Source organism: Molossus molossus, unplaced genomic scaffold, assembly GCF_014108415.1.
Source record: "Molossus molossus isolate mMolMol1 unplaced genomic scaffold, mMolMol1.p scaffold_m16_p_5, whole genome shotgun sequence".
NCBI lineage: Eukaryota > Metazoa > Chordata > Mammalia > Chiroptera > Molossidae > Molossus > Molossus molossus.
The window spans coordinates 47,793,118-47,805,795 of NW_023425388.1; the positions used below are offsets into that span (position 1 = coordinate 47,793,118).

At 40.1% G+C, this 12,678-nt stretch overlaps 1 protein-coding gene across 4 annotated transcripts in view; it reads left to right on the forward strand.

Annotated features, from left to right (window-relative positions):
• The window catches only part of ATP11B (ATPase phospholipid transporting 11B (putative)), a 117,369-nt gene that overhangs the window by 21,826 nt on the left and 82,865 nt on the right, over nt 1–12,678 (forward strand). For all 4 annotated transcript variants that reach the window (XM_036243778.1, XM_036243779.1, XM_036243780.1 and 1 more), the window contains 3 exons: nt 3,288–3,395; nt 3,582–3,710; nt 4,526–4,629. In XM_036243778.1, coding sequence (XP_036099671.1) covers nt 3,288–3,395; nt 3,582–3,710; nt 4,526–4,629 — 341 coding nt within the window. The remainder of the gene's footprint in view (nt 1–3,287; nt 3,396–3,581; nt 3,711–4,525; nt 4,630–12,678) is intronic.

Consider the following 12,678-nt stretch of genomic DNA (forward strand, 5'->3'; position numbering starts at 1 on the left):
TTTTTTGATGTGGTCTGAAGCTGTCCACTGGGTGTGCTGGCTCTGGGGTAAGGTCAGCCTTCGCCTGTGATCTACCTGGGGCCACCAGGCATAAGCTACAGAGTGATCTGCAGACAGCTGCTGCTTGTGCTGGGCTTGGAGTTGCCCAGGAGAAGCCAAATTGTGAACCAAAACTGGCTGCTTCTAGTGCCAGGCCTGGAGCCACTTAACGAGAGGTATGGGGCTCACTGAGACCAGATGCTCCTTGTTTGAGAGATTTTAGGAAATGCTGAAGCAGGATCCAAGACAGGCTAATCCTATGGTGAGGTCATTGGAAACAGCTCAGGTGGGCCCAAAAGTTGGGTGGGGCAAGGCTTCAGAAAATCACCAGGGCGGGGCAGACAGTGTGAGCCAGGTTGCTGGAGTCCCAGATATGTCTGCTGCCCTGTGGGGGAAGGGCTCACCAAAGGAACAAAGGCCTCCCCCAGCACGTCTGTCTGGGAGAAAGCTGCCTCTCCAGCCCTCATCCTGAGGCCACAAAGCTCAGTTTTTCCCTGTAAATTTCTGGTACCTTTCAAGTTGCCTCCCCTCCGAGCTCAGAGGGAGCAAGTTCAAGTTAAGTCCATGCGTGGGCATGGGGCTCCAGGAGCCTCGGCCTCCCTCAGCCTCAGTTCCCACTGGTTTTTCCAGCCAGAAGTGATGGGGACTTTCTTCCTGGCACTGGAACCCTGAGCTGGGCGCCTGGTGTGGGACGTGGACCTTTCACTCCTCAGGGAGGACATTCCCAGCCGAGGTGTCCTCCTGATTTTTATCCATTACACGTGGGTATGGGACCATCCCGTCCTGCACCTTCACTCCTCCTACCAGTCTTGATGTGTCTTCTTTAATTTCGTAGTTGTAGGACTTCCATTCAGCTCGATTTCAGGTCGTTCTGAATGATGGTTGTGCAGTAGTTTAGTTGTAATTTTTTTTTATCCTCACTCGAGGACATTTTTTGATATTTTGTTCAGGTAGAGTGGGAGGGGGAGAGAGAGAGAGAGAGAAACATCGGCCTGAAAGGGACACATCGAGTGGTCGCCACCCACACGACCCAACCAGGGCTGGGGACAAACTGCAACCGAGGTACATGCCCTTAGCGGGAACCGAACCTGGGTCTCTCCAGACTGCAGCCTGACGCTTTAACCGCTGAGCCAAACCGGCGAGGGCAGTTTAGTTGTAATTTTGATTTGGTTGTGTAAGGAGATGATACCGTGTTTACCTACACCGCCATCTTGACTGCAAGTCCCCCATTGATTGATTCTTGTATTTGCCCTGAATGGGAATCAAACTGACAACCTTGACCTTTGGGATGACACTGTAACCAACTGACCTACCTGGCCAGGGCTGCATAATTTAAATATTTTAAGAATGTTTTTTCAAAAGATTTCTCCCTGAAAAAAATAAGACCTTCAAGCAATTTTTACTGTTTGCTTTGTATTTTATAGTATTATAATATTTTTAGATAATAGATGCACATATTTAAAAAAAAACAGAAACAATACAAAATAGCATATAGTAAAAGTTGTTTATATTCCTAACCCTCAGTCTCCTGGTTCTCCATCCCTGAGAGAGCCATTATTTGTACGTTAGTCCAGATATCGATACAGAGTGTTTTCAGTGGTGGGCATACATTTTTCACAAATTATAGCATAGAATACAACACATTCTGTACCTTACTTTTATCACTGAATGCTGTCAAATATCATTTTATTATCTTGTGTTATACCTCTGAGTTCTTGAATTTTCTCTAAAATAACACAAGAAGTCTTTTACTTAAAAATGCTACTTTTAACATTTAATCAAAGTATTTTTGTGAAATGCTTATGTCTTTTTCCCATTTTAATGATGACCCATATAGCCTACCATATTTTTTGGAAGTACAAATAATAATTCTATTGGTCTAGTATTAGTTTAAGAAAGTGAAATAATCCAACCTCAGTTTTATTTATTTTTTAATCCTCACCCGAGGACATTTTTCCATTTATCATCAGATAGAGTAGAAGGAGGGGAGGAGGGGGAGAGAGAGAGAGAAACATCCATGTGAGAGAGACATATTCACCTGTTGCCTCCTGCACGACCCAGTCAGGGCCAGGGAACAACCACAACCGAGGGACGTGCCCTTGAACATTGGTCCACGGGCCGAGGCTCTAATTGCTGAGTCAAACCAGCCAGGGCTCAACCTTAGTTTTAAAATCTCTTCATTTTTTCTATTTATTGTCTGAAATAATGCTGTATGAATTCATATGTATGTGTGTATATATTTTTTTTAGAGAGAGAAGGAAGGAGAGAGAGAGAGAGGGAGAGATAAAGAAACATTGATTGCTTCCCACATGTACCCTGACTGGGGATCAAACCTGCAACCTGGATATGTGCCCTGAAAGAGAGTCTAACCTGCCCACCTTGTGGTGTACAGGAAGATGCTCCAACCATCTGAGCCATACTGGCCTTGGCTGTATGAATTTATATTTTATGTTTAAATGTCATTTGTATGTAGAAGCAATATAACTATTGATTGAATAGGTGTTGAGAAAAGCTAGGAATCAAAACTGACTTCCTAGATTTCTAGTATAGCAACTCAATAGATGTTGATGTCATCTTGTCAAAATGGGAAACATTGAAAATGCAACAAATTTGAAGGATACATAATCAATTTAGTTTTGAAATGTTTAATATATTTATGAGACATCAAAATAAAGATATCAAGAATGTAGTTGGATATTCAGTTTAGAGTTCAAAAGAAAGATGTGAGCTGGAGATATAAAGTTCAGAAATTTTTGAAAACAGGTATAGAAGAAATCTTGTAGGAGAAAGTGAAGGGTGAAAAACGGGCCCATAGAGATGACATAGAAAGAGGCTTCCATAAAGAGATTGAGAAAGATTAACTATGAGGTACTTTAAAAACCAGGAACATGTGTGTAATGAAAACCAAGAGAAGGAAGTGTTTTAGTACGAATGACTGTCTAATTCTTATGAGTATATGCATCAAAATAGCCTAATAAATATAATTCTGGTGAATGAAATATTTTGGAGCAGGTTTTATGTTTCTTTTTCTCATTTTATAAAAATATCTTCTTAATTAGGTGAAGACATTAGCCAAAGAATATACAATAGTGTGAAGGCCACGGGAGTGTGAGTGTGTGTGTGTGGCCTGAGTGGAGGTGGGCAAATCGGGGGAAAGATGGGGACATCTATAATAGTATCAACAATAAAAATATACATCTTTTAATTATACTAAAAAAGGCACTTTTTTATTCTTTTGATATTTACAGGGATATGAAGATTGGTTACGACATAACTCAGATAATGAAGTAAATGGAGCTCCTGTTTATGTTGTTCGAAGTGGTGGCCTTGTTAAAACTAGATCAAAAAACATCCGGGTATGCATTTAGTAAATAATGGATATCAATTATATTTTGATACCACATTCTAATGTGATTATATTTTAATTAAGAACCTGCTTTTCTACATTAAAATACTGTGGTAGGTCATTTGTTTAGAACCCAGTAAATTAAATCCTTGCCTTTTAAAATTGGTATATTCACTCTCCCCCAAATTTTTCATAGGTAGGTGATATTGTTCGAATAGCCAAAGATGAAATTTTCCCTGCAGATTTGGTGCTTCTGTCCTCAGACCGACCTGATGGCTCTTGTCACATTACAACTGCTAGTTTGGATGGAGAAACTAACTTGAAGGTTTGTACGTGTATATGTTTGAGTGTGTTCCTCTTGGTGAACAAAGTGTCTTTGAATATAGTGATATTTTCCTTTGGTTAAGGTAATAAAGTTTGACCTGATAAAGGAGAAATATTTTTAAACTACTGAAACTTTAAAGAATTATTAAGTTATTTTTTTTTTTATCCTTACCTGAGGACATTTTTCCACTTTTTGTTCAGGTAGAGTGGGAGGGGGAGAGAGGAACAGAGAGAGAGAAACATTGACATGAAAGGGACACATCAAGTGGCTGCCACCCGCATGACCAACCAGGGCCGGGGACAAACTGCAACCGAGGTATGCGCCCGAGGGAACCAAACCCGGGTCTCTCTGGACTGCAGGCTGACGCTCTAACCACTGAGAAAACCAGCCAGGGCAAGAATTATTGTTTTTTAAAAGAAATAATGTTATATATTTATTTCAAGGGTAGCCTCACATGGTTTAGTCAAGTTAAAGAAAAATAGAAAGTGTTTTTAGGAAAAATAAATGTTTTAATATTTTAGTGCTTTTTTTAGATAAGGGAGATTTTAAGTAGATGGGGATGTAAAGTAGAGCATGGGGAAGGAATATAGTCAATAATGTAATAACTACACATAGTGTCAGATGGGTGCTAGATTTATTGGGGTGATCACTTCATAAGTTATATAAATGTCTAATCATGTGGTTGTACACCTGACAGTAGTATAATATTGTACATCAACTGTAATTGAAAAATAAGATATTTTTAAAAAGAAATTGATGATATGTAGGGTCCCGTTTGGATCTTGAAACTTCAGTTTAATCCTTTTTTTTTTCAGACACATGTGGCAGTTCCAGAAACAGCGGTATTACAAACAGTTGCTAATTTGGACACTCTTGTAGCTGTGATAGAATGTCAGCAACCAGAAGCAGACTTGTACAGGTATGTTGTGATATTCAACATATCCATTTTAAGTTCTGTTTACAGATTTAATTTTTATAATCATAAACATACAATGAAATCTTTAGCTAATTGAAGACGTTATTGTAGGGGAGGAAGTGGAGAGATCAGTTAAGAGTGAAAAAGGCTAAAAGCAGAATTTGGCAGAATCCAAAGTATTAATTAAAAAGCAGGTTTTTTAAATTCAAACATTCCTTTCCATTACCTTCTAATTATACGTGAACTGGTTTTATAACTATAACAGTAGTTTTAGGAGAAATAAGATTATTTTTTTAGAAGAAAGTAATTGTGTGTGTGTGTGTGTACACTCCACAAAGTCAAGGGCTATGTCTTTGTGTTCAATCAAAACTAATTCCTTTTAATATTATGATTTACTAAATACGATGTAAGTCATATTTCAATGATATGCTAATTATTGTGGGCTGTGAAATACATGTTTTTTATTATTAAAGTGAAATACTAAACTAATTCTTACTCAGTAACTAGTAATAGAATATAAATTTAAACATTATAAAATTCACCCTTGCCCTGGCCGGTTTTGCTCAGTGGCTAGAGCATCGGCCTGAGGTCCACAGAGACCCGGGTTCGGTTTCTGCTAAGGGCACTTACCTCAGTTGCAGTTTGTCCCCGGCCCTGGTTGGGTTGTGCGGGTGGCAACCACTCAATGTGTCCCTTTCACGTTGATGTTTCTCTCTCTCTCTTTTTCCCCTCCCACTCTATCTGAACAAAAAAATGGAAAAATGTCCTTGGGTGAGGATAAAAATAAATAAATAAATAAATAAATTTCACCCTCAGCTTCTTGTCATATGATATGTCTCCATCTATTTCAGATCTTATCATTAGTCATTGGCTTTTCCATAATAATCTCTTACATAATTTGTTTTGGATCCATATACTTTTTTTTTTTAATCCTCACCTGAAGACCTGCTTAGAGACGGGGGGAAAGAGAGAGAGAAAGAGAGAGAGAAATAAATATTGATGTGAGAAAGAAACATTGATCAGTTGCCCTCCATACATGCCCCAACAACCCAGGCATGTGCCCCGACTGGGAATCGAACCCGTCACCTTTTGGTGCACAGGACAACATCCTAATCAACTGAGCCACACCAGCTGGCCATATATACTATTTATAATGGAGTTTTCTTTGTGATGTTATAAAAATGTGCAGTTTCATTATAGTCAGATGGGGTATACAGTTTTCCAAATAACTATAAAAATTTGGGGTCCTATACTTTAAGAGCATTTAAACTATAACTGAAAAATTTAGTACTTGGAGATTTCTGTATTTGCTATTATTTCCTTGTCTCAAACAATGGTGAGACATTTTATATATTTCATATATATACATATATATTTCATATATATACACACATATATATATAATAATATATTTTTCAATTTTCTATATACCACATATAAGGAGAATATTTAAAGCATTGTAAGTGTCCTAGTAGGAGAATGTGTAAATGGGTACGTGGTACAGATATAAGAGGGAAACATATAGGTTATAAAAATATTTTCAAATAATTACATAGGAACATACTGAAATATAACAAATAAGATACAGAGTTGTAGCTCTCATGATCCCAATTATATATTTTTAAATGTGTATTTCTCTGTATTTGATAGGTAGTTAAGTAGCAGGATAGAAAAATAGGTACAGAGAGAAAGAAAATCCTGGAATGACTATATGTCAAAATGTTAATAGATATTTCTTGGTGGTAGGATTTTAGCTGCTTTTTATTTACTTTTGCTCTCCATATTTTCTAATATTTTTTGAAAAAATGTGAATTGCTTTTGTAATTTAAAAAAGGTGTTTTCTGCCCAGGCTGGTTTGCCTCAGTGGGTTAGAGCATCGGCCCATGGTCCAGAGAGACCGGGTTCGTTTCCTGCTAAGGGCACATACCTCGGTTGCAGTTTGTCTCCGGCCCAGGTTGGGATCGTGTGGGTGGCAACCACTCAATATGTCTCTCTCACATTGATGTTTCTCTCTCTCTCTTCCCCCCTCTCTCCCTCTCGCTCTGTCTGAAGTTGAATGCAAAACTGCCCTCTGGTGAGGATAAAAAAAAAGTGTTTTCCATTTTACTCCACAATATTCTTTTTTTTTTCTTTATTGATTTGAGAGAGAGGGTAAGGGAGAGAGAGGGAGAGAGAGAGAGAGAGAAACATTGATGAGAGAAAACATCAATTGGCCACCTCCTGCATGCCTCCCACTGGGAATTTAGCCCACAACCTGGGCATGTGCCCTGACCAGGAATCAAACTGGCAACCTTTTGGTGCATGGGTCGACGCTCAACCACTGAGTCACACTGGCGGGGCTACTCCACAATATTCTTAATGATCATTTCCAATGGCTGCATGATAGTCTAAGTGAATGTACTAGAATCTAACCATTACCTAATTTTTCAATACCTAGCTCTTCCATTGTTTTGCTCTTACCAACATTGTGTGGCACCTTGTTACAAATAAGCTCATCAGTTCAAAATCCAGCGATTGGATAGTGCATCCCTTCTCTTCTTTGATAAGTAGTTCACTTGGCTTGAGTATACTCCCCTCTTGGTTTTTCTCTTACTTCACTTGCCCCTCTCTTTAGTGTCTGCTGATTTCTCATCTTCTTTCTGAATTCTTGATGTTAGAGTGCCCCAGGACTATTCTAGTTCTCTTCCTTTCCCTACCTATACCTTTTACTATCTACACTCACTTCTTTGGTGATTTCATCTAAGATAATGGCTTTAAAGATCAACTGCATTCTAATTCTCAGATTTATATCTCTATCTGAGACATCTTTCCCAAATTCCAGACTGTTATATCCAACTTCATGTGCTATAATTCTGTTTAGACATTTAGTAAAAATTTCAAATTAATCATGTTGAGAACTGAGTTCCTGATCTTCCCTCCAAAACTCTTTATGCCAACAGTCTTTCCTATCTCAATTGATGACCTTCCTTCCAGTTTTTCAGGCCAAAACCCCTGGAGTCAGCCATGACTCCCCATACCTCTCTCTGCTAACCTCTCCTCACCTCTTCTCTCATATCTCATCCCAGTCCACCAGAACATCTTATTGGTTTACTTGCAAAATACATCCAAAATTTGACCATTTTTCACTAATTGCTGCTAATTTGATCTGAGCCAGTCTCCTATTTGGCTTACGGCTATCAAAAGCATTCTTACCAGTTTTTCTGGTTTTTTTTTCCCCCCTTTTTCCCTTGCAGTCTGTTCTTATAAAAAAAGCCAGAATGATCCTTTTAACATGTGAGTCAGATCATATCATTCCTCTGCTCAAACTCTGCAATGGCTTTTCCATCTTTCTCTGAGTCAAAACCCATGTCTTTATAATGATCTTTAAGACCTTACTGGGATTGCCCCTATTCCCCTCCTTTCTGCTCTCACCTAATTTCTGACCATTCTCCCTCTTGCTCACCCATCAGCCACACTCCTTATTTTCCCTTGAACATGCCATATTCACTCCCACCTTTTCACTAGCTGTTCCTTGTCTTAACTCTTTTACCACCTTCTAGCCTATGCTTAAGTCACCTCTTCAGTGAGGCCTACTTTGACTATTTAATATTGCAACCTAATTCTTCTTGCCCTGTTCTGCTTTTCTTTCTTTTTTTTTTATAACACATAATAATACCTCCTAGCATATTATGTAGTTTACTTATTTATTATGTTTTCTGCTTATTAGCTCTCTCTCCAACTACAGTGTAAAGTGAAGGGCAGAAATCTGTGTGTGTTTTATTCGCTGATGTATCCTTAGCACCTAGAACTAATCTGTCATACAGGAGGCCTTACTACATATTTGCTGACAATTCAAAAACTAAATATCTTAATGTACTTATATTTATGCAGTTAATTTTTTTTCCTTTTATTGAATTGTCTGTGATATATACAAGCAAGATTTTTGTGTGTTCACTTTACTGTTGAATTGATGTACTTGAACAATACTAGGCATGGAGTAGACACTCAGTAAATGTTGAATGAATGGATTAATGATAGAGTTCCAAAATATTACTTAATCAAAGGATGTGTAAACATTTTTATTGCCCATATTTTCATCAGATATTGAGTGCCTCCAATAATCAAGGCATAGTGCTAGACACAGAATACTATGCTCACTTTGGCAGCACATATACTAAAATTGAGAAGACAGTGGTAAAGACATGATAGTTCCTGCCTCATAGAGTTTATAATCTAGTACTAGATTATTCCCTAAGAACAGACAGAGCTGCAGAAAGGGAATTACTGGATTAAAGTAATAATAGAGTTTGGCCTTTCATAAACATACTGACACTTTACAAAAGCATTGGACTAATTTTTATTGCCATGAGTAAAGTAGAAGTATATGAGGTTTTTTATTGCTTCAGAATTTTACTAGTATTAAGTATTATAGTTTTAAAATATTTGTTAATTTTGTACATGGTCATTTCATAGTTTTAAAACTCAATTTATTTTTTATTAGAAAGGCTAAATATTTTTGTTCATTAATTCTTCCCCCTTTAGCATTGTTGGTTCCTTCCCAGTTACCTTTTTATTATTGGGGTTACATTTTTTTTTTTTATCCTCACTTGAGGACTTTTTTTTTGGATAGTTTGTTCAGATAGAGTGGAAAGGAGAGAGAGAGAGAAACATCGATGTGAAAGGGACACATCGAGTGGTTGCCACCCACACGACCCAACCAGGGCCGGGGACAAACTGCAACCGAGGTACGTGCCCTTAGCGGGAACCGAACCCGGGTCTTTCCAGACCGCAGGCCAACGCTCTAACCGCTGAGCCAAACCAGCCAGGGCTACATTATTTTTTTAAAAGAACTTTAATAGCTTATTGAGAGACGGCAAAATATGGGAAGAAATGAACTCTGTCACACCACTGGAAGAAGTGAAAACTAGGAGAGCCTTTTGTTTAGGAGAAGCCTCTAGCAGGCATTTAACAGTATTCTCCATTATCTTTTTCCTTTGCTCCTTTAGTTCTTTATTCTTTCCAACTCTTAATTTTTTTGGGCTCTGACTTAGCACTTCTTTTAGGATTTTTTTCCTAACAAAATAATGAAATTCTACTCCTAAGATCTTCCATATTAAAATATGAAAAGATATGTACACAAGGTTGTTCAGGGCTGCATTGTTTAGACCAGCAATTTTCACTGCTGTGCCACAAGAATTTTTAAAACATGCAATACCTGACTATTTAAGCTTCTTTTTCCTTACATTGTCAAATTAAAAAATAACAACAGCCAATACAATAATAGCCGTTGGTGTGAATGAATCAAGATTATACCTATTTTTTTTTTTTTGTCAGAATAGCAAAAAATATATATTTTTGGTGTGCTGCAGAATTTTAGTAATTAGTTTATGTATGCCATGAGATGAAAAATGTTGAAAATCACTGGCTTAGACTATCCATAAGTTGGAAAAAGCATCAACTTCCATTGGTAGTGAATTATTTAAATAAATTCTACAGTAACCCAAAAATGCAATATTATGTGTGGCCATTAAAATTATTGATGTAGATCTGTTTTTGACAGGACATGTTATGGGGGGAATGTTACCAACAGTATTTATGGTATGATCCTATTTTTGTGTTTTTTTTTCTTTTAAATCTTTATTGTTGGATGTAAAATGTATTACAGATGTTCCACATTTTTTCCCCCATTGACCCCCTCCTCTCCACTCCCGCCCCCCTCCCACCTTTTCCCACACTATTGTCTGTGTCTATTGGTTATGCATATAAGTTCTTTGGTTTATTTCTTTCCACCTCCCCAACCCCTTTCCCTTTGAGGTTTGTCAGTCTAGCAATGAATTTGTACTTCTTAATCCCTTCACCTTTTTCACCCATTCCCCCAAACCCCCTCCCAACTGGCAACCAACAAAATGTTCTCTGTATCTACGAGAATGTTTCTGTTCTACCTGTTCATTTTGTTTGTAGATTCCATTGTCGATAGATATGTATTCATTGCCATTTTGTTTGTTCATACATTTTATTTATCTTTTTCTTCAAAAAGACCCTTCATCATTTCATATAATAACGGTTTGGTAGTGATGAACTCCTTTAACTTTTTCTTGTCTGGGAAAGTTTTTATATGTCCATCGATTCTAAATGACAGCTTTGAAGGATAGAGTCATCTTGGTTGTAGGTTCTTGCCTTTCATCACTCTGAATATTTCTTGCCACTCCCTTCTGGCGTGCAAAGTTTCTTTTGAGAAATCAGCTGGCAGCCTAATGGGAACTCCCTTGTAGGTAACTAGCTGCCTTTCTCTTGCTGCCTTTAAGATTTTCTCTTTGTCTTGAACCTTTGGCATTTTGATGTTGATGTGTCTTGGTGTGGGCCTCTTGGGGTTTATCTTGTTTGGGACTCTCTGTGCTGCCTGAACTTGTATGTCTGTTTCCTTCACCAAGTTAGGAAAGTTTTCTGCCATTATTGTTTCAAACAGGCTTTCAATTTCTTGTTCTTGCTCTTCTCCTTCCAGCACCCCCTAGATGCGAATGTTGGCACGCTTGAAGTTGTCCCAGAGGCTCCTTACACTATCCTCATTTTTTTGGATTCTTTTTTCTTTTTGCTCTTCTGATTGGGCATTTTTTGCTTGCTTATATTCCAAATGGATGGTTTGCTTCTTGGATTTACGTACTCTATTATTGAATCTGTGTAAATTATTCTTTATTTCAGTTAATGCCTCCTTCAATTCTAACTGTGTATCCATGATTTCTGACTGGTCCTTTTTTATGCTCTTGAGGCCCTCCCTAAGTTCACTGAGGTTCTCACTAAGTTCATTGAGCATTCTTATAAGCAGTATTTTGAACTCAGGACCTGTTAGGTTGCTTATCTCCATTTCGCTTAGTTCTTTTCTTGGGGTTTTGTTCTGTTCTTTCATTTGGGACCTGTTTCTTTGTCTCCTCATTATGGCTGCCTCCCTGTGTTTGTTTCAGTGTGTTAACTTAATGAGAGGTATGGGGCTCACTGAGACCAGATGCTGCTTGTTTGAAAGAATTTAGGAAAAACCTGAAGCAGGATCCAAGACAGGCCAATCCTATGGTTAAGCAAGTGGCTACAGCTTGGCTGGGCTTGAAAGTTGGGTGGGTTGGGGCGGGGCCTCAGGGAGTCACCAGGGCGGGGCTACCAGTGTCAGCCAGGTTGTTGGAGTCCCAGGTATGGCGGCTGTCTGCTGCCCCCGGGAAGGACTCACCAATGGAACAAAGGCCTCTGACAGCACGTCTGTCCCAGAGAAAGCCCCCTCTCCAGCCCTCGCTCCAGTGCCAAACAGCTCAGTTCTTCCCTGTATGTCTCTGGTGCCCCTCGAGCTGCCTCCCCTCCAAGCTTAGAGGGAGAGAGTCCAATAAGTCTGTGCGCGGGCCCTTTAAGACGCTACCTGTGGCTCCAGCCACTTCAGCTTCCCTGAGCCTCAGTTCCCGCTGGTTTTTCCAGCCAGAAGTTATGGGGACTTCTCTTCCTGGCACTGGAACCCTGAGTGGGGCACCTGGTGTGGGACGGGGACCCCTCAGTCCTCAAGAAGGACCTTCTCAGCCAAGGGAGCCTCCCGACCTTCATCTGCCACATGTGGGTGTGGGACCAGCCCTTCTGCAGCCGCCTCCGCCCCTCGCGCCTCCGCCCCTCGCGCCTCCGCCCCTCGCGCCTCCGCCCCTCGCGCCTCCGCCCCTCGCGCCTCCGCCCCTCGCGCCTCCGCCCCTCGCGCCTCCGCCCCTCGCGCCTCCGCCCCTCGCGCCTCCGCCCCTCGCGCCTCCGCCCCTCGCGCCTCCGCCCCTCGCGCCTCCGCCCCTCGCGCCTCCGCCCCTCGCGCCTCCGCCCCTCGCGCCTCCGCCCCTCGCGCCTCCGCCCCTCGCGCCTCCGCCCCTCGCGCCCTCCTACCAGTCTGGATGTGGCTGCTGCTTTAATTCCATAGTTGTAGGACTTCCATTGAACTTGATTTCAGGCGGCTTTGAATGATGGTTGTTCTGTAGTTTAGTTGTAACTTTGATGTGGTTGTGGGAGGACGCGATACCGCGTTTACCTACGCCGCCATCTTGACCGGAAGTCCTCCTTCTG